The sequence below is a fragment of the Manis pentadactyla genome, chromosome X (assembly GCF_030020395.1).
Source record: "Manis pentadactyla isolate mManPen7 chromosome X, mManPen7.hap1, whole genome shotgun sequence".
Lineage (NCBI taxonomy): Eukaryota > Metazoa > Chordata > Mammalia > Pholidota > Manidae > Manis > Manis pentadactyla.
In genome coordinates this window covers 60,121,308-60,147,016 of record NC_080038.1, presented here as the reverse complement: position 1 = coordinate 60,147,016, position 25,709 = coordinate 60,121,308, and the positions used below count along the sequence as shown (strand labels likewise).

At 38.9% G+C, this 25,709-nt stretch overlaps 1 protein-coding gene across 4 annotated transcripts in view; it reads left to right on the top strand.

The window, feature by feature from the left end:
- The window catches only part of OPHN1 (oligophrenin 1), a 634,131-nt gene that overhangs the window by 204,170 nt on the left and 404,252 nt on the right, over positions 1 to 25,709 (top strand). For all 4 annotated transcript variants that reach the window (XM_057495710.1, XM_057495709.1, XM_057495712.1 and 1 more), the window contains 7 exons: positions 804 to 933; positions 3,274 to 3,374; positions 16,766 to 16,857; positions 20,840 to 20,918; positions 23,141 to 23,174; positions 23,710 to 23,772; positions 24,727 to 24,801. In XM_057495710.1, coding sequence (XP_057351693.1) covers positions 804 to 933; positions 3,274 to 3,374; positions 16,766 to 16,857; positions 20,840 to 20,918; positions 23,141 to 23,174; positions 23,710 to 23,772; positions 24,727 to 24,801 — 574 coding nt within the window. The remainder of the gene's footprint in view (positions 1 to 803; positions 934 to 3,273; positions 3,375 to 16,765; positions 16,858 to 20,839; positions 20,919 to 23,140; positions 23,175 to 23,709; positions 23,773 to 24,726; positions 24,802 to 25,709) is intronic.

Below are 25,709 nucleotides of genomic sequence, written 5' to 3'. Positions count from 1 at the left end.
AACCAGATAGTCACATGAATCTTCCTCTAAATATAACTTGACAAGTGTGAGTTTAACAGCAAGGCTTTATATATATACATATATATATCTTTAGCAAACTCATTTACAGACTAATCAGTGGAGTGGGCTTATAACAAGATAGGGCAACCTAGATAACCTTTTCACTGACATTATATCACAATCTTGAGACTGAACACTAAGGACCTGTCTTTAATAATTTTCATACCCACATTTCAAATTGTGTCTTGTCATTGTGTTTTAGTTGTGTAGTTTTAAATATATTACTTCTTACTGTTAGTTTTTTGTCATTCATGAGTATGAAAACATAACTTTCCTGTTGACCTATCTTCAAAGAGAGTACCCTCTCATGTATTTTATCCCAGTGGCCAGAATTTGATTCAGAGGCAAGTAGGCAGTAACTTTACTTGAGGCAGAACTTAAAAGCTACTATGATAATATCCCTGTGAACCTTTTTTCCAGTATCCTTTTTTGTAAAGTGGGAGTCAGTCTGGTGCTTAAGATTCTAAAAGCCCTTATTTATTGGAGACTTAATGTGATTCCCATTAGAAAAAAGTCTCCCAGATTTGTTTTTTGTGTGTACTACTATTTTTTTTCCTTTTTAGTCTTTAGTATTATTAAATCCATAAAATTTTTTTCTAGTCACTGTGCCATTCAACATTTGTTTTTTGCTGTGTTGTAGCACATATACAAGCCCAGAAAACTGCACTAGGTCTCTGATCAATAAGTGTTTATTCATGATGATGGTGATGATGCTAATGATTATCATGACAATGTCTTGACAGACAAGAAATCATTTCTCCAGTACTCGGGAAGAGATGGAAGAACTTAAGAGAAGGATGAAAGAAGCTCCCCAGACATGCAAACTTCCAGGACAGCCAACCATTGAAGGCTATCTCTATACGCAAGAGAAATGTGTGTAGGAATACAGAGATATCCACTGGGTTTCATTAGATTGGCACCTATTGCCATATGGCATTTCCAAACTATGGGGACCTGTATTTTTCACAGACTCCTGAGAGCTACACATTTTTGGACAGCAGTCTGGGAATACTGAAAATAAAAAGGAAGGAGAAATTGTAGGGGGAGGTTAAGAATTTGTCTTACAAAGGTTCTGGTTTGGTAAGATTTAATGTTTTCTTTGAAATTCAAATTGAGGACTTTTAATCATTTAATCCTTGTGATGACTTTAACTGAGGCAAAAGGGCCACAGGGAAATGGAGGCATAAAAATATTTATTACATCTACTAGGTGCCAATCATGATGCTAAATGCTTTAAATGTACTATCTTCTTTAATCTTTGAAACCACCCTATCATACCCATTTTACACCTGAGGCCACTGAGTCTTAGAGAGATCACTATTTGAAAATCACCCAACTATTCAAGTTGTAGGCCTAGGAGTAAACTTGTCTATGAAATGTGAAAACCGATGCTCCTATCACTATATCTTATACCTTCCACTGCCTTAGGATCACATGGTTGCTCTTAAAGCACTAAATGACCATTGTAATTTCAGTGCGGAAGACAGTTGTTCATTGCTGACCAAAAAAAATGGGTTGACTTATCTAGCCTCTGAATATTGCAGAGGATTCAAGCTTTCCTACTTCCTAAATAACATTATGAAAATATGTATCTGTTACTTGATTTAGCTTATGAACTGTGACCAAGTACCCCTAAAGCCTGTGATTTTAGTCCTTGCTCAGAATTATTCGACCTGGGGAGTAGGCAGAAGAGGCTACCCAGAGGTTCCTCTGCATTACTGGGTGTTTAACAGAATCTATGACCTCTCCCCACTTTATTCTAATAGTACTCCCCAAGTGTTATAAACTAAAATGTCTCTAGACATTTCCAGATGTCGCCTGAGAAGCAAAATTGCCCCTGGTTGAGAACCACTGCTATATTTTAAAAGAGGTACAAAATAATGGGTTTGTAATTTCAGCTATAATATCAATTTGCCATGTGAACCTTCTATGCCCCAGTTTTCTAATTTGTTACATGGGTATGGCACTGTACCCAGTTGAATGCATGCTTACTGAGGATCCTTTTTGCCAGACAATATGCAGTACACTGGGATACAAACACAAAATGAATCAACACTGGTTTTTGCCCTCTAGAAGTTCACAGTCTGATGAGGAAGACAGAGAAATATATCAAGAATTATAATGAAATGTGTTGAGGACTGCATTTAGGGCATATATCTAAGGACCTTACTGAGGAAGTGAAGTTTGAACTGGAACCTGAATTAAGAGCAGGAGTTTGACAGGTAAAGAAAAGGGGGAAGAAAATGCCAGGTATATACCACTGCATGACTAAAGGAACAGAGGTATGTGAGGATGTAGTTTATTTGTATGGTCTTGGTTTGTCAAGAGTAGTCCTGATTTATACTTGTTATTCTGATATAAGTATTAATAGAATCCCATTCACACCCAAATACGTCTTGAATTTGGGCTATAAATTATGTGGCCACCTATTTATTTGGTAACTGAAAGTAATTCAATGAAATAAGAACATAGAGATTAGGGTGGCAAAAGACAAAGTGGGAAAGGTAAATATCACATTATGAGGAACTTTGTGGGCCAACTTAAGGAATTTTTTGATAGTGGGAAAGCCAGGGATGGTTTGTAATAAGAGAAATAACCTGACTAGAAATATATGTCTTAAAATATTCCTCTAAAAAGATAGTGAAGAATGGACTAGAAAGGAGTTACTAGAGATGGGGAAACCATAGATAAACCCATGGAAATAATTAATTGGAGAAATAGTAAATTTATGTTTTGTTTGAAATATCTCATAACACAGTAAAAAAAAAAATAAGTCAGCAATAGGGTCCTGAACTAATTCAGTTCTTAAAGGTGTGGAGAGGAGGAGACAGCTGAAGGAGAGACATGTAGGAGAATGGTCAGAACCCAACCACCAACCTAGTGGGGCAGGTTATAGGGAAGGAGGAGCAGAAGATGACAGATGCTTCCAGTCAGACACAGTAAGATGTGTATTGGTAATATTTATAGGGAACGTGGCAAGGAAAGTGGTTTGGAGCAAGCCAGAACAGATGTGGAAAGCAGTTGATGAGGACTGGGATCTCCCTATGTGCAGTGAGCAGGTGGCACTGTAGGGCTGGAGCTCTGGGGAAGGGTTGAGTTGGATATGGAGCATTACCCAGAAGAGCAAACTATATGCAGTTTCCATCTTAGGGATGCACTGACCATGCAGCCAAATTTTTTATTCTGTCAGCTTACTTTTGTCTATCTTTGTAGGGGCTTTGGGAATATCCTGGGTGAAATACTACTGCCGGTATGAGAAAGAGACCAAAACGCTCACCATGATGCCCATGGAACAGAAGCCAGGTGCTAAGCAGGTCAGTTCTTTGTGTGCTACGTTTGTTGAAATGCATTTGTAACTGCGTCTCAGAGAAGAGTTTATGTTGACTTAGTGTAAAGAATCAAGTCCACTGCTATCACAGGAAGCCATGTCTTCATATGTTCTCGTTGGCCTAAGTTTGTACTGGGCCAGATACTAATCAATTGAGGAAATAAAAAATCTCCGTTAATTATGTCAGGCCTTCTGAAAGTGAGGGTACTCCTTCAGATCATTTATTAAATTATTACAAGTGTCTGTCACATAGTACAAAGGAAATTTTCAAAAATATGGATGAATTGGAGGAAGAGAGTATTGCTTTTAAGAAGTCTCTACTATATGGTTCCTTTAAGTAACAAGTGTTAAAATATAAATCATTAAAAAAAATCCTTTTTTAATGGAGTATGTCTGTTGCCTAAGGTTGTAATAACCTATACTTCACATTCTATGCAATGCTTAAATATCTTTAATTAGATAATGCTTTTTCCTCTGGCATCCAAAATTTCCCTCAACCCCCAAAGTGACAAAATGAGTTTATTTAACACACTGAAAAGAGATTTACTCACCTAGAAGACCCTGATCTTATATATTACAGATTATGCTATGCTATGTTATGCTATACTTTATTACATTACATTATATGATATTGATGACCATGCAGCCAAAAAATTTATTGTTATCTCAGTTTTTTCCTATCTTTGTAGAGACTTTGAGAACACACCCACATACAGACACATACACACACACACACACAGTTGCATGCATACACTAGAGGATTTCTTAAGATAAAATCTGATAGACTGCTCATATTTTAAAGTAGTCAATATGTCCTTTTAACTATCTCTAAGACAGGGTCTCTTAGGGCATGATTTTTAAGGATTTCTATTCTTTTTTTGTAGATAATTATTTTTTATTGAAGGGTAGTTGACACACAGTATTACATTACATTAGATTCAGGTGTACAACACAGTGATTCAACATTTATATACATGATAATTCTAGGTACCAGCTATCACCATACCAAGTTGTTACAATATTTTGACTATATTCCTTATGCTATACATTACATCCCAGTTACTTATTTATATTACAATTGGAAGTGTGTACTTTTTTTTGTTGTTGTTGGGAGGGCATCTCTCATATTTATTGATCAAATGGTTGTTAACAACAACAAAATTGTGTATAGGGGAGTCAATGCTCAACGCACTATCATTAATCCACCCCAAGCCTAATTTTCGTCAGTCTCCAATCTTCTGAAGCATAACGAACAAGTTCTTACATGGAGAACAAATTCTTACATAGTGAATAAGTTACATGGTGAGCAGTACAAGGGCAGTCAACACAGAAACTTTTGGTTTTGCTCATGCATTATGAACTGTAAACAGTCAGTTCAAATATGAATACTCATTTGATTTTTATACTTGATTTATATGTGGATACCACATTTCTCTCTTTATTATTGTTATTTTTAATAAAATGCTGAAGTGGTAGGTACATACAAGATAAAGGTAGATAACATAGTTTAGTGTTGTAAGAGAGCAAATGCAGATGATCAGGTGTGTGCCTGTAGACTATGTGTTAATCCAAGCTAGACAAGGGCAATAAAACATCCACGTATGCAGAAGATTTCTCTCAGAATGGGGGGGGGTGCGGTTCTAAGCCTCACCTCTGTTGATCCCCAATTTCTCACCTGATGGACCCCTGCAACTGTGCCTGTCTTAGGTTGTTCCTCCCTTGAGGAATCTTACCCGTCTCTGGCTAACCAGTCATCTTCTGGGGCCATACAGGGAAATGTAAAGTTGGTAAGTGAGAGACAAGCCTTATTGTTTGAAAAGGTTAGCTTTTTACTTCTTTGCATATTTATGCCCTGTGGCTTCTATGCCCAGCATTTGTCTTGAGGTATCTTTACCACTTGGAAGAATTATGATACTCGGTAAATTTGATATGAGGCACGAATTCTACTTAAGGGTTGTAATTAGGAAGGAAGAAGAAAAGCTATAGAAGTAGCAGGCGGCAGAAAACATGGGAAGATTGATTATTTCTTTGACATATCTTCTTGTAGAGTAACTTCAGCATGTATAGGTTTTAAACTACTAATTAAATTGCGCACACACACATTAACATAATAGGAGTATAGTTACATAACCAAAGCATACCTGTAATTATCAGTCATCTCTAGTGAAACAAAGAAAACCACTTAGGCACCTTAGGCATTTGTGAAAACTTATCTATGATATGGTGGATATTGTCCAACTGAACTTGAACAGTCTGAGAGAAATCAGACAAATTAAAACAACCCATCCCTGGGGACTGTTCACATCCCATATGTTCTTTTAACAGTAAATAGTCTGTAGTTGTAAGATTTTGGAGCGCTACAATTTGCACTTCTCCTGATTCTTGGTTGAGTTCCAATATTATAGATCCAGTCAAATTTGTTGTTTTACTGTATGCACCGGCCAGCTTAGATATCTCCTTCTTCATTCCCATGGCGAGTCCAGGAACTGGTGGGATGAGTGCATCTATACCTGTAGCAGTGCGTGGATCTTTGTTGGGGATTTTTGATGATCATCTTCTGGCATGAGTCTTCCCGAGAGTGCTGATGTTGGAAGTTCTCTTTCATATCTTATCTTAGTTCATTTTCGGGGTAGCCCAATTAGGCTTTGATCCTCTGTATAAACACAAACAGACCCTTTGTCTACACTTTTATATGCCCTTTATACCCTTGTGTAGAACTCATTGGAGGTCTCCACACAGGAACTGCCTTTTTTTTTTGTATCATTAATCTACACTTACATGACAAATATTATGTTTACTAGGCTCTCCCCTTTTACCAGGTCCCCCCTATAAACCCCTTTACAGTCACTGTCCATCAGCATAGCAAATGTTGTAGAACCGCTACTTGCCTTTTCTGTGTTGTACAGCCCTCCCCTTTCTCCCACCTCCACCATGCATGCTAATCTTAATACCCTCCTTCTTCTCTCCCCCCTTATCCCTCCCTACTCACCCATCCTCCCCAGTCCCTTTCCCTGTGGTACCTGTTAGTCCATTCTTGAGTTCTGTGATTCTGCTGCTGTTTTGTTCCTTCAGTTTTTCCTTTGTACTTATATTCCACAGATGAGTGAAATCATTTGGTATTTCTCTTTCTCCGCTTGGCTTGTTTCACTGAGCATAATACCCTCCAGCTCCATCCATGTTGCTGCAAATGGTAGGTTTTGCCCTTTTCTTATGGCTGAGTAGTATTCCATTGTGTATATGTACCACATCTTCTTTATCCATTCATCTATCAATGGACATTTAGGTTGCTTCCAATTGTTGGCTATTGTAAACAGTGCTGCGATAAACATAGGGGTGCATTGGTCTTTCTCATACTTGATTGCTGCATTCTTAGGGTAAATTCCTAGGAGTGCAATTCCTGGGTCAAATGGTAAGTCTGTTTTGAGCATTTTGATGAACCTCCATACTGCTTTCCACAATGGTTGAACTAATTTACATTCCCACCAGCAGTGTAGGAGGGTTCCCCTTTCTCCTCAGCCTCGCCAACATTTGTTGTTGTTTGTCTTTTGGATGGCAGCCATCCTTTCTGGTGTGAGGTGATACCTCATTGTAGTTTTAATTTGCATTTCTATGAAATTAGCGATGTGGAGCATCTTTTCATGTGTCTGTTGGCCATCTGTATTTCTGTTTTGGAGAACTGTCTGTTCAGTTACTCTGCCCATTTTTTAATTGGGTTATTTGTTTTTTGTTTGTTGAGGCATGTGAGCTCTTTATATATTCTGGACGTCAAGCCTTTATCGTATCTGTCATTTTCAAATATATTCTCCCATACGGTAGGGTTCCTTTTTGTTCTATTGATGGTGTCTTTTGCTGTACAGAAGCTTTTCAGCTTAATAACGTCCCACTTGTTCATTTTTGCTGTTGTTTTCCTTGCCCGGGGAGATATGTTCAAGAAGAGGTCACTCATGTTTATGTGTAAGAGGTTTTTGCCTATGTTATCTTCCAAGAGTTTAATGGTTTCATGACTTACATTCAGGTCTTTGATCCATTTTGAGTTTACTTTTGTGTATGGGGTTAGACAATGGTCCAGTTTCATTCTCCGACATGTAGCTGTCCAGTTTTGCCAGCAACATCTGTTGAAGAGACTGTCATTTCGCCATTGTATGTCCATGGCTCCTTTATCAAATATTAATTGACCATATATGTCTGGGTTAATGTCTGGATTCTCTAGTCTGTTCCATTGGTCTGTGGCTCTGTTCTTGTGCCAGGACCAAATTGTCTTGATTACTATGGCTTTATAGTAGAGCTTGAAGTTGGGGAGTGAGATCCCCCCTACTTTATTCTTCTTTCTCAGGATTGCTTTGGCTATTCAGGGTTTTTGGTGTTTCCATATGAATTTTTGAATTATTTGTTCCAGTTCATTGAAGAATGTTGCTGGTAGTTTCATAGGGATTGCATCAAATCTGTATATTGCTTTGGGCAGGATGGCCATTTTGATGATATTAATTCTTCCTAGCCACGAGCATGGGATGAGTTTCCATCTGTTAGTGTCCCCTTTAATTTCTCTTAAGAGTGACTTGTAGTTTTCAGAGTATAAATCTTTCACTTCTTTGGTTAGGTTTATTCCTAAGTATTTTATTTTTTTTGATTCAATTGTGAATGGAGTTGTTTTCCTGATTTCTCTTTCTGTTTTTTTATTGTTAGTGTATAGCAAAGCCACAGATTTCTGTGTGTTCATTTTGTATCCTGCAAATTTGATATTCCAATATCAGTTCTAGTAGTTTTGGAGTGGAGTCTTTAGGGTTTTTAATGTACAGTATCATATCATCTGCAAATAGTGACAGTTTAACTTCTTCTTTACCAATCTGGATTCCTTGTATTTTTTTTTGTCTGATTGCCATGGCTAGGACCTCCAGTACTATGTTAAATAACCGTGGGGAGAGTGGTCATCCCTGTCTAGTTCCCGATCTCAGAGGAAAAGCTTTCAGCTTCTCGCTGTTCAATATAACGTTGGCTGAGGGTTTATCATAGATGGCCTTTATTATGTTGAGGTACTTGCCCTCTATTCACATTTTGCTGAGAGTTTTTATCATGAATGGATGTTGAACTTTGTCAAATGCTTTTTGAGCATCTATGGAGATGATCATGTGGTTTTTGTCTTTCTTTTTGTTGATGTGGTGGATGATGTTGGTGGACTTTCGAATGTTGTACCATCCTTGCATCCGTGGGATGAATCCCACTTGGTCATGGTGTATGATCCTTTTGATTTATTTTTGAATTCGGTTTGCTAAAATGTTGTTGAGTATTTTTGCATCTACGTTCGTGAGGGATATTGGTCTGTAGTTTTCTTTTTTGGTGGGGTCTTTGCCTGGTTTTGGTATTAGGTTGATGTTAGCTTCATAGAATGAGTTTGGGAGTATCCCCTCCTCCTCTATTTTTTTTAAAACTTTAAGGAGAATGGGTATTATGTCTTCCCTGTATGTCTGATAAAATTCCGAGGTAAATCCATCTGGCCCGGGGGTTTTGTTCTTTGGTCGTTATTTGATTTCCGCTTCAATTTCGTTCCTGGTAATTGTTCTGTTTAGATTTTCTGTTTCTTTCTGGGTCAGTCTTTGAAGGTTGTATTTTTCTAGGAAGTTGTCCATTTCTCCTAGGTTTCCCAGCTTGTTATCATATAGGTTTTCATAATATTCTCTAATAATTCTTTGTATTTCTGTGGGGTCCGTCGTGATATTTCCTTTCCCATTTCTGATACTGTTGATTTTTGTTGACTCTCTTTTCCTCTTACTAAGTCTGACTAGAGGCTTATCAAGTTTGTTTATTTTCTCGATGAACCAGCTCTTGGTTTCATTGATTTTTGCTATTGTTTTATTCTTCTCAATTTTATTTATATCTTCTCTGATCTTTATTATATCCCTCTTTCTGCTGACCTTAGGCCTCATTTGTTCTTCTTTTTCCAATTTCGATAATTGTGACATTATACCATTCATTTGGGATTGTTCTTCCTTTTTTAAATATGCTTGGATTGCTATATACTTTCCTCTTAAGACTGCTTTTGCTGTGTCCCACAGTAGTTGGGGCTTAGTGTTGTTGTTGTCATTTGTTTCCATATATTGCTGGATCTCCATTTTGATTTGGTCATTGATCCATTGATTATTTAGGAGCGTGTTGTTAAGCCTCCATGTATTTGTGAGCCTTTTTGCTTTCCTTGTACAGTTTATTTCTAGTTGTATGCCTTTTTGGTCTGAAAAGTTGTTTGGTAGGATTTCAATCTTTTGGAATTTCCTGAGGCTCTTTTTGTGGCCTAGTATGTGGTCTATTCTGGAGAATGTTCCATGTGCAGTTGAGAAGAATGTATATTCTGTTTCTTTTGGATGTAGAGTTCTATAGATGTCTATTAGGTCCATCTGATCTACTGTGTTGTTCAGTGCTTCCGTGTCCTTAGTTATTTTCTGCCCGGTGGATCTATCCTTCGGGGTGAGTGGTGTGTTGAAGTCTCCTAGAATGAATGCATTGCAGTCTATTTCCCCCTTTAGTTCTGTTAGTATTTGTTTCACATATGCTGGTGCTCCTGTGTTGGGTGCATATATATTTAGAATGGTTATATCCTCTTGTTGGGCTGAGCCCTTTATCATTATGTAGTGTACTTCTTTATCTCGTTACTTTCTTTGTTTTGAAGTCTATTTTGTCTGATATTAGTACTGAAACCCCTGCTTTCTTCTCGCTGTTGTTTGCTTGAAATATGTTTTTCCATCTCTTGACTTTTAGTCTGTGCATGTCTTTGGGTTTGAGGTGAGTTTCTTGTAAGCAGCATATAGATGGGTCTTGCTTTTTTATCCATTCTATTACTCTGTGTCATTTGATTGGTGCATTCAGCCCATTAACATATCTGACTATTGAAAGATATGTACTTATTGCCATTGCAGGCTTTAAATTCGTGGTTACCAAAGGTTCAAGGTTAGCCTCTTTAGTATCTTACTGCCTAACTTAGCTCGCTTATTGAACTGTTATATACACTGTCTGGAGATTCTTTTCTTCTCTCCCTTCTTATTCCTCCTCCTCGATTGTTCATATGTTGGGTGTTTTGTGCTGTGTTCTTTCTAGGAGTGCTCCCATCTAGAGCAGTCCCTGTAAGATGTTCTGTAGAGGTGGTTTGTGGAAAGCAAATTCCCTCAGCTTTTGTTTGTCTGTGAATTGTTTAATCCCACCGTCATATTTGAATGATAGTCGTGCTAGATACAGTATCCTTGGTTCAAGGCCCTTCTGTTTCATTGTATTAAATATATCATGCCATTCTCTTCTGGCCTGTAGGGTTTCTGTCGAGAAGTCGGATGTTAGCCTGATGGGTTTTCCTTTATAGGTGACCTTTTTCTCTCTAGCTGCCTTTAACACTCTTTCCTTGTCCTTGATCTTTGCCATTTTAATTATTATGTGTCTTGGTGTTGTCCTCCTTGGATCCTTTCTGTTGAGGGTTCTGTGTATTTCCGTGGTCTGTTCGATTATTTCCTCCCCCTGTTTGGAGAAGTTTTCAGCAATTATTTCTTCTAAGATACTTTCCATCTCTTTTCCTCTCTCTTCTTCTTCTGGAACCCCTATAATACGGATATTGTTCCTTTTGGATTGGTCACACAGTTCTCTTAATATTGTTTCATTCCTGGAGATCCTTTTGTCTCTCTCTATGTCAGCTTCCATGCATTCCTGTTCTCTGGTTTCAATTCCATCAATGGCCTCTTGCATCCTATCCATTCTGCTTATAAACCCTTCCAGAGTTTGTTTCATTTCTGCGATCTCCTTTCTGGCATCTGTGATCTCCCTCCGGACTTCATCCCATTTCTCTTGCGTATTTCTCTGCATCTCTGTCAGCATGTTTATGATTCTTATTTTGAATTCTTTTTCAGGAAGACTGGTTAGGTCTGTCTCCTTCTCTGGTGTTGTCTCTGTGATCTTTGTCTGCCTGTAGCTTTGCCTTTTCATGGTGATAGGAATAGTTTGCAGAGCTGGCACGAGTGACGGCTGGAAGAACTTCCCTTCTTGTTGGTTCGTGGCCCTCCTCTCCTGGGAGAACAGTGACCTCTAGTGGCTTGTGCTGGGTAGCTGCGCGCAGACAGGGCTTCTACTTCCTGCCTGGCTGCTATGGAGTTTATCTCTGCTGTTGCTGTGGGCGTGGCCTGGCTCGGGCAGCTGCTCCAAAGTGGTGGAGTTGCGTTAGAGGGGGAGCGGCCTGGAGGCTATTTATCGCCGTTAGGGGCCTCCGAGCTCCCTGCAGCCCAGGGGATTAGGGTGCCCAGAGATCCCCAGATTCTCTACCTCTGTATTAAGTGTCCCGCCCTGCCCGTTTAAGACTTCCAAAAAGCACCCGCCAAAACAAAACGACCACAAAAAAAAAAAACAAGAAAAAAATTTATAAAATTAAATAATAAAAAAATAAAATAAAAAAATGGCTGTTCGTTTTTCTTTATTCTCCGGCGCCAGCCTCAGGCATGTGCTCACCGGTCTTGCTGCCCTGTTTCCCTAGTATTGGTGTCCCTATCCCTTTAAGAATTCCAAAAAGCGCTCGCCAAAGCAAAAGAGGAAAAAAAAATGGCCTCTTGCTTTTCTTATGTCCTCCGGCACCCACTCACTGTTCTTGTTGCCCTGTTTCCCTAGTATCCAGGGCCCCCTGCGTATGCACTGTGTCTGCTCTCTGGTCCGGATGGCTGCGACTGTGTGTTCAGCAATCCTGGGCTTGTCTCTCTCCCGCTCTGCCTACTCTTCTCCCGCCGGGAGCTGTTGGGAGGGGCGCTCGTGTCCTGCGGGGGGTGTACTCGGTTCCCGTGGGTCTGGGGCTTGTATCTTACCCCCTTTACGAGGCACTGGGTTCTCGCAGGTGTGGTTGTGGTCTGGATGTTGTCCTGTGTCTTCTGGTCTTTATTCTATGAAGAGTTGTCTTTGTTATATTTTCATAGATATATGTGGTTTTGGGAGGAGATTTCCGCTGCTCTACTCATGCCGCCATCTTGGCTCCTGTATTCTAAGGATTTATATTTACAAATTGTTTAGAAAGTGGAAATATGTGCACTTGTCAGCATTGAAAGTAGTAGTGCATGAAAACCCAATTTATATAAGCAGTACTTTAGAGAAAACTCGGCCACTGTTTCTACAGTGCTAGTGCTTTTCATGGAAGATCTCTCTTATGTGGCTGTTCATAGGAGATTCGGGAAGAGTAAGATTTGTTGAGAAGCTTTTGTTGTTGAAAACTGCTTGTATTTTCCTTTCAACCACAAGTTTTGCCACTTTGCTTTGAATGTAGATTAGAGATGGAATGCACCTCTAATGAAGCACACCAATCAGCGCTTCCAGAATCCTCATTCTTGCCTCTTCTATATGGGCCAGTTACTCATTCATGACTCCAAAGCTGTACTTAGTTTCCAGGGTGCTAATTGCCAAAGCATCTTTTATTGTGGTTCCAATGAATTCATCTTGTGCTGCAGCACAGAATTTGTTCCTGTTCTCTCAGAACTTAGTCGATGTATCAGCTACACTGTCCTGTAGTCCCTTTTCTTTTTCTACATGCATTACTTGCCAAATCCTAGACACTGAAGTTCCTCTGTTAGACAATAAGCTCATTTAGGCCCTTCCTCTCCTGCTTAGAGGTGCCTACTGCATAGCTCTAGACAGATGCAGCAGACAACACTTTCATATCCTCTTAGGAAATGAAAATAGGCTTTCCTTTTAGCTTTTCTTACCCTCTTCCTTTTTCATTAAGTGGCTGCTTGCAAAACTGCAATAGTGTCAGCCTAAGCAGTTTTAATAGGGCCTCCTCATAGAATAGAAAGAGGAACTTAATTTTCCTTTAAAAGGGAGGGGAGGTGGAAATGGTTACTTGAATTTCCCTAAATTGGAATTGGAAGTTATTTCTTCTTGTCAGTTCTCTCAGTCCCTATTTCTAGCTTGTGTTTTAGAAAGGTAAATAATGAAAATAAATTAGACTTAATAATAATAACACCATAAAAAGCCACCATATATTTCTGATGTATAGTTGATATACAATATTATATTGCTTTCAAGTATACAACACAGAGATTCAGCAGTTACACACTTATTAAATCCTTACCCCAGCTCATGCAGTTACTACCTATCAATGTAGAAAGATACTACAAAACATTGGTTATATTCTCCATGCTGCACCTCTATCCCTGTGACCATCTTATATTATGATTGAGATTTTTGTGTCTTTTTATCTCCCTCCCCCACCTCACGTACCCACCCCAACCCCTCCCACACAGTAACCACCAGTCACTTCTCATTGTCTATGAGTCTATTGCTGTTTTCTTTTGTTTTTAGATTCCACATATGAATGAAATCACATGGTGTTTGTCTTTCTCTACTTGGTTTATTTCACCTAGCATAATACCCTCTAGACCCATCCATGTTGTCCCAAATGGTAGGATTTCTTTCTGTTTTATGTCAGAATAATATTCCACTGTGCATATGTAACACCTCTTCTTTATCTATTCATCTATTGATGGTCAGTTTTGTTGCTTCCGTATCTTGGCTGTTGTAAATAATGTGGCAGTAAACATAGGGGTACATAGATCTTTTGAAGTCATGGATTTTGTTTTCATTGGGTAAATTCCTAGGAGTGGAATTGCTGGATCACATGGCATTTCTATTTTTAGTTTTTTGAGGAACCTCCATACTGTTTTTCATAGTGGCTGTACCAATTTACATTCCTACCAACAGTGTAGAAGGGTTCCTGTTCTTCCAGATCCTCACCAACAACACTTGTTATTTCTTGACTTTTGTATAGTGGCCATTCTGACTGGTGTGAAGTTGTGTCTCATTGTGGTTGTGGTTTTCATTTCTCTGATGATTAGAGATGTGGAGCATCTTTTCATGTGCCTGTTAGCCATTTGTATTTCTTGTTTGGAAAAATGTATGTTCAGGTTCTCTGCCCATTTTTGTTGGTGTTGAGGCTTATGAGTTCATTGTATATTTTGGATGTTAACCCCTTATCAGATAAATAATTTGCAAATATATTCTCCCATATTGTCTTTTTGTTTTGTTGATGGTGTCTTTTGCCATACAGCAATATTTTTAGTATGATGTAGTTCCATTTGTTCATGTTTGAAAAGCCACTATATATTGAAATTCTGCTGTGTGTTAGGCATTGAGCTAGACGTTTTCTATCATGTGCCTCATTTACTCTACCAGTAGCATTGTGAAATATTATTAGCCAAATTGGAAGATGGAGGAATTGGCCCTCTTTTTGATTATGGTACTTAGTAATGTTCCCTACTAGTTCAGCCTACCAACTTCCATTTATGTTGTGTTGTGCTGCTCACTTGACAGGTCATCCTGCGAAATGCTATTTTATAAAATCTTCATACCTTCCCTGTCAAGCAGTTGTAGTAAGAGGAAAGAGTGCTACATTCTGAGACTCAAAAACTGGGTTTAAATCCAAGCTCTTTGGCCTGGTAGCTTTTTGACCTTGAATAAATTACTTAATGTTGCTCAGTATCATTTTCCTCATCAGAAAAATGGCAAGGATGATAAGGTAGTTCCTAAACATTTATTAAGGACTGTTTATTAGGTACTAGAGAAATGAAGATAAATAAGACAATGTCCGTGTCCATGAGGAATTCTCAGTGAAGTGGGGAAATCAGACATGAAAACAGGGAGCTTTATATAATGTAGAAAACACATAGTGGGTAATGTATGGGATTGGGGAAGGATTTTGGAGGAAATGAAAGCTGAACTGCCATTTGTAGAACCAGTGAGAATTTAGCCAGGCAAAGAATATAGATAAAGTCATTTGAGGTAAACAGTATTTGCAAAATTATGGAGTCATGAAAGAACTTGATGGATGTGTGAAATAAGAGTACTTGTGCACTTACAGGGCATTAAAGAGATGGGGTTGGCTTGAGGTGAGTCTAGAGTGGTGTGCAGGGCCTAGGCTGCTGAGCTGTGATGCCACCAGTCTGAGGGAGTTGAAAGTTTAAAGAGGGAAAGTGCATGTATGATGCTGTTAATCACTCTCATCTTGAAACACTGACAATGTTTGGTATCCTAACTGTTGAGGTATGGTACACAGATTGTAGGATGAATTTAGAATTGGGTTGAGTTTTTACAGTGCAGGAGAAGCAAATGGATTGACCTACACATGGGTTGAGTGTGCCAATGAGAAAAAAGTATTGGATAATCAGTGTATGGGCTAATTTGGATGGCATAGTGCCTAGGCACAGGCTTAGCACTTGGGCACTGTTCCTGAATTCAAGACAGCAAGGTGGGTAGTACTATTTCCACTTAACAGATGGTGAAGTTATGATTCAGAAAGGGAAAATGACTTGCCCTGGGTCTCATAGCTAGTGAGTGGCATAACTGCAACAAATACCCAGGTTTCAAGCTTCGTGGTCTATTCTTGTTTCCACTATACTGACTTGGGTGACTATGGATAAGCCATTTTACCTCTCTGTGCTTCACTTCCTTCTAAGGGTTTTTATGCAGGTGTATATAGCATAATATATGTCACATTGTAGGTGATCAATAAATGTTACTCCTCTTTCCTATATCACATTGCCTCCTTTGAGATAATAGAGGGAAACTGAAGAATGTGGGACTGGGAATTTTTTTAAACCTATGGATACAATGGATTTCTTTGACTTTGTGAGGGCCTGCAAGACTATGGTTAACAGGGAGTAACCACACTTACTGTGGCAAGCATTTAGTAATGTATATAATTATTAAGTCACTATGTTGTACATCTGAGACCAATATACCATTACATATCAGCTATATTCCAATAAAAAAAGAAAAAAAACAAGGTGAGGCACACTATCCTGCACATATGTATACCAAATTCCACCTTGATAAGTATGCAAATTTGCTTGCTTTCTCTGCTCCTACCCTATCTTTGGAGAGATTGCTTTTCTGATCCTTGTCAATCCTTGAATCTAGAGGTGGGAATAGAAATATTTGTCTCCTCTCTTCCACATGCCACTTTAATGCATGGAGAACTGCAAAAAGCCATTTGTCCACTGTAACCTCCCTACCCAGTGGTCTCATTAAAATTTTATTCTGTATTATACTTAATGCCATTTAGGCAGCCCATTTCTCCTACACTCCCTCTATATGATGTGTAATGAGCTTCCTATTTAATCTACCATTCTTGGAAAGAAGTGCTGGCCTACCCTGAGCATTTTCTCCTGGTCTTTGCCATTGATTCTTGGATCACAGAGAAACCATCTGCCATCTTGCTGTGACTACCATTTGAAGAGACAAGGTTCTCAATGAGGCTACACAATGTTCCTGCTTCCTTGAGAGATGCCTTCCAAGTGACACTGAGGACACTGCAGGAGGCAGAAGAAGCTTCTGTGCATTTGTTTTTCAAATTAGCTATTAATCCTTATCTTATATCAGGGGCCCTTGGACTTAACCTTGAAGTACTGTGTGAGAAGGAAGACGGAGTCTATCGACAAGCGGTTCTGTTTTGATATAGAAACTAATGAAAGGTAAGCTGCGCGATTGTGAATTGGCAACGTCCCCAAGTGCCAGGTGCTGAGCCTGAGTAGGTCTTTTATTTTCCTCTGTCATCTCTTGTTTATGAAAATTAAAAAATCTATTCATAACATCATTGTCTTGGTTCCTTTGGCTGCCCTTTACAGGGATCCCTGGTAGACCTGGCCCAGAGTGGGTTCTTCCTATGCAAGCTTCAGTCAGCTTTACCTCACCTGTTCTAAGGCAGGAAGAGTCACTTCTCGAATCTGACTTGCTGTCAGATATACAAAACGCCAGCATTTGGTGATGCTGCAAAAAAGGACAGGATAACAAAACTCATTCTTTGTTTGAATCTCCTAACACAGTATACACAAACAAGTGAATTGGAACATATTTTTAAAGGGAAGTTAGATGGGTTGGAGGGTGGTAGTGGTACTGGGAGTCTTTTCTTCCACTTGGTGCAAACATAATACAGAAATTTCCCTACTTTTCAGACATTTATGCAAACTGGAAATAGTTTGATTTTCAACTATTTTATGTCAGCTAAGGTTTGCAAACTTTGGACTTGGGTGCATTTGTTTCTCTCTAGCACTCTCTCTTTGTTTTCTGAACCTGGGCAATGTTACTAGAGGGGAATGTAACCTTTAAATTTTAAAATGAGAGCATTTCTAGTTACTTGGGAGAAAGGCATGCTATACATTTGGGAGACTGATTGAAAATTCAGTGAATAAATGTTTCTGTATTTTATTCCACTATATTGCTTCAATGCATTAGGCACTGAATTTGCTAGAAAGAAGTTGAAGGTTGAATTAAAATAGCATATGAGCAAAACTATCAGTGACTGGAATAATAAAAATTAGACTGAGATGAGGGCATTTTTTGGAGTCTTGGAACAAGTAACTACTAGCCTGTTTCCCACTTTAAATTTCTGTTTGTGAATCTGTTTGAGTCCATTCTTTAAAGGTCTCAATCAAAGATGGCTGTGATAGTAAACATTGTTACTGGTAACCATGAGGCTGTCACTCATTTTCCATATCCTTCAGGCCCAGTAAGAAAGAGGAGCTATACTCACATTATCAGGGAGAATGACTGTGGGTTTTGGCTTCCCTTTCATCAACTTTTATTGTCTCTGGCTCTGCAACATTAAGGTGCTTAAAATAAATTAAAATATTCTATGTCTAGTTCAATTTTGATTTCCTTTCAGCTAAATTTTGCAAGCTACTTGCAAATAATATTCTCATAGATTCAAAGCATTTGCAAGCAGTTTAGCTCTGAGCTTAAGGGCTGGGACCAGTTCATCTTTACATATATTGATCCTCATGCCATGTGTGGCTTATGGCAGGCACTAAATTTGGTACTTATTTTTAAATGTGTTCTTTTCTTCCCTTAGAATACTAAGGAATTCTGGGACTAGAACCGAGAAATTAACATTTTGATGCATCAATAATTTTAGTTACCACATACCGGGCATTTTCAAAAACGTGCACTCATTTAAATCCCTCCCTCATGTTACAGGTGAGGAAGTCTTGAATACATTTAACTGACTTGCCCAAGTCACATAGCAGTAAGGCCAAACTCAAACCCTTGTCTGTCTTCAAAGCCCATGTTCTTTTTCAATTTTGTCCCATTAACTCCTATAGCCAGAATAAATTTTCTGTGAAATACAGGGTTAAATACAGTAATGAGCAGGTGCTAAGGCACCCCCACACATGTGGTTTTCTGGGGAATGTGACATCTGCTTTCCTGGCTAGTCAATGTGATAAAAGGAATAGAGTCAGGCTTGCAGCTGGCTTCAGGCCCCCATACTCATGTTCCCTGCAGCACAGAGCAAAGGACTCTTTGAGGCCCCTTTTCTCTTTCAGGAATAGAGGATAACATTTTTTTTTTTTTAGTGTCTCTACCGGTGTTTGAAACCATAGGCTCATAGTCCATCAGAGCTTGAAAGGCAGCAATAATAACAACCACCACAGCAAGCAACAACTGCTAACATTTGCTGAGTACTTCCTATATGTTAGGCACCATTCTAAGTGTTTAATTTTCTTTAGTCTTCACCACAGTCACATGAGGTAGGGGGCGTTATTATCCCAATTTCATAAAAAAAGACAGAGACAGAGGTTAAGCTGTTTGGGTTACATAGCTAGTCAATGGTGGAGCCAGGATCCAAGTCCAGGCATTCTAGTCTTAACTAGTACACTGTCATGTGAATGTGCAATATAAGCCTTTCTGTGCCAGATAGCTGAGATTTTGTTCTGAGGCCTCCAGGAGGGCAAGGGATTTGTTTAAGGTCATGATGGTAATTAACGCAAGAGCCTGGACTAGAAGTCAGTACATTTTTACTTTGTCATCCTGTTCTCGGCAATATTGTTCTTTGAATTTGACTTTCCATAGCACCCAAGAATCTCTAGATGCTCCCTGGCTAGTCACTTACGTTTATTCTTCCATCTTCTCTATAAAGTAAAAGGAGGACACACAGGCTTTTTGATTTCCTAGATAGGGAAGCTGAGCTCCAGAATGGGTTTAATAGCAAATCTGGCCTGCGCTGTCTGTTTTATGTAGGTTTCCCATTTGCTTCCTCTCCTTTTTCTGGCTTCAGGTTTCAGCTGTGTAACTGTCTTTAAAAACATTTCTGGACTTTCTAGCCCCATAAGATATATCCAGAAGATTGAGTGTTTCTTAGAAAAAAGCAAACTTGAAAGAATCCAGTGCCCAAAGCCAAGTCTTGATTTTCAGTTGATTCTGGCTTAAAGAACATTTGGACGCTTTCCTTTTTAAGGAGTGTTTTAATGAAGTAAGATGTGGAAGGGCAGGTAGATCAGGAAACCCATGATACTGGAACTGGAAAGGATCTCCCAGCTTGTTTGTTCCAACACTCCTATGGATAAAGAAACTGAGGCCCAGAGAGGCCCATTGATTTTTTTCCAGGGTCTCTGAACTCTTCTGTCATTGCCCTTATCATTTTGTAACTCTGACAGAGGCCTCACCTTGGTATAGAAGGAGTGAGAGGAACAAGATTCTCATAGTGGAACAGCTAGGCAGAGAATGCAATGAGACTTTATGCCTGCAATAATAGGGTGACTCCTAAATTTCCAGTTTGATTGTAAAGGTCTGTAAGGACCACGTACAATATACCAACTTGGGGTATCTCTGAGTATAAGTAGTCTGCAAATAAATAGAATAAAATTGGGTTTGAGACCATCTGCCATGCAGAAGAGGCCTTATCATGTTAAGACACTGGGTAAGAAAGAACATGGCTGCTGGACTAGAATTCCTAAATTCAAATCCTGGCTCAATGCTTACCCATTATGTGAGCTTGGGTAATCACTTTGTGCTTCAGTTTCCCCTTCTTTAAAAATAGAGATTAATATAGTACCTGCTGTATAGCGTTCCTCGGTAGATTATATAAATTAATACCTATAAAGTACTTAGAATCTGGCACCAAGTGAGCATTCAATAGCTATTAGTTATTATTAGTCATAAGGTGCTTAAGTCAGCCAAAAGGCCTCCTTCCTGTGGCTGATCCAGGGTGCTTGTTGTTAAATTCTTTCCAACTTTATATGTTCCTTGGACATTCTAGGTGGTGGCAGTAGCAAGGCCATTTTCCTGATAGATGGATGTGCCTGTGATGTACCTGCTCACTTCTAGAGCCCACACCAAATGGCTGACTTCTAAGAGAGAGAGGAGAGAGAGTCTCTGTTTGGCTCAAGCACAATGGGGCCACTCCAAGTGTGTTTTTAGTGAGGTGCTTGCATCTGCCTTCCTATTGCCTTGCCTGACACTGGCATGAGGCTGCCAAGATACTACTCCTCCAAGGTTCCCAAAGTTACTGTTCTCTAAATATTCTATTGTTTTTCTGAGTATAAGAAATTTTGGAAAATTGGAGCTCTGTTTGCCTGTGCCTGCTCAGTGTGACACTTCTCAGGGCTGAGAGGGATACTAGATCACAAGACTCCATTCTCAGGTGAATTTTCTGCTTTCAACTTCTCATTTTTTCTTTAGGCCAGGAACCATCACTCTGCAGGCCCTTTCAGAAGCTAACAGAAGGCTATGGATGGAGGCCATGGATGGAAAAGAACCTGTAAGTTACCTCAGACACCCGGAAATCCTAGCAACATAGTACAATGTATGAGTGCCCTCTAGTGGTACCAGTGGATCTAGGACACTTAGATGGTAATAGATCATTCAGACTCAAAATTTTAGAGCTAGAAGGAACTTGATTCGACATCATGTGTTTAACAAGTAAGGCAACTTGAGTTCTGGAAAGGGTGAGGGGCTTCTCTAAGATCACCTTCAAAAAATGCATCAAAGCTGGTCCTAGAATCCAGGTCTCCCATGTTCTTATTCCAGTGTATACAACTGTGCCCACAAGATCTTAAGAAAGAAAATTAAACATTTTTCAGTTTATAAAATTACTGTGTGTTCACATAGAAGGATGGAAAATGCTGTGAACAGGCGTTTATTAAGGTTTTATTGAAAATGGATTTACTTCCCCCCTGCTGGAGGAGATGGCATTGCCATCCTGCGCCCCAAGATGTAATACTCCATTTAGAACAGTGCTACATGGGAGGACAAGCAATACCTTAAAAGGGTTAGTGATTATTATTAGAAATACCAATACGAATAGTCAGAAATCACTGAAAAGCATCTTCTCTCTTCAGTATCTTCCGAGTAGTTTTCTTCCATTGTCACATGAAATAAGATCAGCCTTCTAGTGTTGGGATCCCAAAAGCCTGGATTTGGATCCTAGTTCTGCCATTCAGTGGTTATGTGACATTGAGCAAGTTTTCCTTCTCTCCAGTAAAATGGCTTTAATAATCTCTGCTCTATGTACGTCATAGGGTTTCTTTGAAAAATCAAATGAAAGCCAGTCTGTCAACCTTAATGTGTTAACTGGTCTGAAGAATGGGTGCAAAGAGATTCAACGGTATTCAGATACAGTCTAATTCAAGAAAAACTTGCTAAGGAGAAGTGTATACCAAGGGTTCCTTTCTGTGTGTCCTCTGTGCCCTGGAGACTAAAGAGTAGTGCATAGATCTCAGATTGCATTTATAGCAACCAAGAAAGTAGCAGGAAACAAGCAGTGTTGTGAGGACTGCCATCCAGAAAGTAGGCCCAGACCTGCCTCCCCTCTCTTCCCTCTCAGAAACCTGGAGCTTACCTCTTACATGGCTGTGATGTTTCTCTAGGAGGATGCTAGGAGGCTCAATAAGGCATGTTACTCTTGACTCCCTCTCTTGAACTTGCTCTTTGTGTAGGTCATAAAGATCAAAGGATGCAGATGGCTTTTTGTGGAGAATGATTTTAGAATATGGGCCTCTGAATGTTTGTCCTTACCAACTTGATTATGGCAGACTTTTCACAAATATCTTGTTTATAAAAATGGCAGCAAGGGCTGGCAAGCACAGAAATCTCTCTCACTGAAATATCCATGGGCATACACACATATGCAGAAAATTTTCTTTTAAAAAGAAAGATTGTTAAAACAGACTCTAACATATGGAATATAGAGGAGACTTATTTCCTGCAGCCTCACATTGCTAATGTTATTGCTTGTACTAAACACCCCAAATCACTAATTTTACACATGGTTTGTACTCCTTTGCTTAAAGTGTCACAAAAGATCAGGACTTGAAGGAGCCCAACCATGATCATTTTAGAGATATGGCATGTCTAGCGAACAAAAAGGACATGCCAAGGATTTCATAATGAGGTGGTGGTGGAGCCAGAACTAGACTTCAAGAATCAAGGATCTCTTTGGCCTCTCACTTAGCTATCACAGTGCATACATACTTCAGGATGACTCAGAGAAATCTTGGTCAATACATGGAATTCTTTCAGATGGACAGTTGCCTTTCCACAGTGTTAGTTAATTAATATTGACACATTAATATGTCTTTGGGGAAGGATTTGATATTGGGAATATTTAAGTTGTACTGTTGGTGCCCATTGCCTAGGTATCCATGAGAAAATCACTTCCTTTTTCTCATGCTCTCTTGCTTCATCAGAAAAAATTTTTGAAGTTTTCCATAAGTAAAGGTCTCAGATGGGTAGGCTATAACTTCAGCTGCAGTGAGCTGTATGAAATCCAGTGTACTCGTCAGAGATTGTTCACAGTTGTTCTCTAAGGACCTAGGCAAAGATGGTTCTGTTTAGCCCACTTCTTCTTCTCATTAAAGCCTTAGAGTCTCTAACGGTTTTGATGGACTATCTGGGGAAAGAGACTTAATATTATTTGCCATACTTACATATGTATAGTGATCCACAATGGCCATAGCTCTTTCTGTTTCTCTTGTTTTGTAGATCTACCACAGCCCCATAACAAAACAGGAAGAAAGTAAGTAAAATTTGTGGTCTACTGACATTATAAACTGCCAGCTGTCCTAATCACAGTAAATGCTATCGTCAGTGATATGTAATATTAACGCAAGTTTGTTTATGGACCCCTCTGTGTGGAATGGATTTAAGATCTATTTTTTTTAAGTGTGCCTGTTAATCAAACTAGGGAAGTCACTTTATCTTAACTTATGGTGGGGGTAGTAATATTAATATAGAGAAGCACTCTATCCTTCTTTTTCTAGACATATGATAAAAACTTAAATGCATTTCTAGCCTAATGTTTCACATTTGATGTTGCTCAAACCTAAAATAGACATAAGGCAAAGGGCTAACTAAAAGCATTTTCTCTTCTAAGAATAAAAACTCTAATCCTACCAGCCCCAAATAAAAGGATCTTTCCATTTAAGGTGATTGGAGATGAGCCACCAAATCCCTTGTCCTGTCACTGCAGTCTCTTAGCATGATCATTGAATGCTTGGTAGGTGAGGCTTGTTATAGCAGGATCTAACACTGCTCTCCTTTGCTTGAAACAGTGGAGCTGAATGAAGTGGGGTTCAAGTTTGTTAGAAAGTGCATCAATGTCATTGAGACCAAAGGTAAGATATGAACCATAGCCTTACACAGGCAGTGTTTGAATCTGGTCACTCTGAATTTATCCTGGGGCAAGTTCTCTCAAGTAGCAATGATGTCATGTCCTTTGGTCAGATCCATTGAATAAAGACTCTTTATAAACCTTGAGGACTAGAAACAATTTGTAAAATTTTGGCAAATTAACACCCAGTGGTATCCAAGCATATTTGGATTATTTGAGGTTTCCTGCTTTTAAAGAGAAAGAACTTTAGATGGCTTGTGAAGTATTCTAAAATAGTACCTGGTCCTCAAGTAGTGTTATGATGGTTCCATCCTAAATAACAAAGAGTTTAGTTTCTGCCACAATACATATTAGCTTAAAAATTGATGGGGACAAAGCTAAACTCAGACAAATGTGGAGTCAGCATTTTTCCAGGTTGACTATACTCTTTAGTGTCTCTCTGAGAATACTTAGAATGTGGGTGGGTGTAGTGTATGTGCCAAGCCTCTTTTTTTTTTGAAACGTTGCTTCAATCTATCTCCATGTACAAAATAGCCATTTGCTTTATATTTCCTATACTCCAGCCCTCTCTTTCTTTATATCACTGCTCAGGAGCAGCTTGAACATTGATATTTCCTCCTTTTTCAATTAAACCTTAGTTCCTTTCCATGATGGTAGCACCATTCTCAGCCATCCACTACTACCCACCTAAGCATATTCTTCTATTTACTACAGAGAATATTCTGTTCTGCTCAGATGAGTGAAGGCTTGGTACAATCCAGATGAAAGTATGGAGATAATAATTTTGAGATGGTTCAGGACTTTTACTATATCTCAGAGGTCTGGAAAGTTTGGAGAAAACAGGGGGACACTTTCCTGTTTGAACCAATTCCAGTGTATAAGTACCTACTTTTTCTGCCTTGAAGGAAATAAAATATCTGCCTATATAAACAAAACTGACCTGATTTTCTTTCCCTAGGGATCAAGACAGAGGGATTGTACCGTACTGTGGGCAGCAACATCCAGGTTCAGAAGCTGCTGAATGTCTTTTTTGGTAATTTTGATTTTCATAACTCTTATTGGGAGTTGTTTGTGTATTAGGAATAAATGTGACTGTAGGAGAAATGAGATATTGCTAAAGATGGCTGTAGAATATATATATATTTTTAAATTTCTATGATAAAATGTACACATATTTGCCTAACCTGGGTCAGAGACAATGCTGCCTTGAAGAAATGACTGTCATCTTTCCTTCCTCACATCTTATTAACTCCTCAAACCCTTTTCAGTCTGATAACTACGCCAACCTCCTCACTGGAACTACTCTGGCCAGGCTTAGAAGGTATCTTCTTGTGAAAGGCTGTGGACACTTTTCACTCTTATCTTGCTTGACCTCTTTGTTGACCACTCCCTCCTTTTTGAAATTTTCTCCTTATATGACTTCTAGACCTCAACAGTCTCCTGATTCTGCTAACTTCTTATATTATTACTTCCAAGTGACTCTTATCATGTCCTTCTTCTTCTTTCCATCTTTTAAATCTTGTCTGTGTATTTCCCAGCATTGTATCTTTGTTCCACTTCACTTCTTCCTCTACATGTTTTCCTAGTGATGATTGATTTTATCCTGGTTATGGGTCACATTTTTCTGTTTTTATGTCTAATAATTTTTTTGGATGCTGTACATTGTGACTTATTGAGTATCTTGATTTTGTTCATTTTTTTAAAAAGTATTGAATTTTGTTTCATAGGCAGTTATTTGTGGCTTAGTTTGATCAAATTGAGGCTTCTTTTTAAGCTTGTTAAGAGTATCCTTTGCTGGCTAGTTTAGCCCCACTACTAAGGTAGGACTTATTTTTTCTCTTGATTCTTACTAATTAGAACATAAACATCTCCTAGTTCTGTGTGAGTTTTGGAAATTTTTCATCTTAAAGCTCCCTGCTATTTCTTTGTCTAGCCTCATGA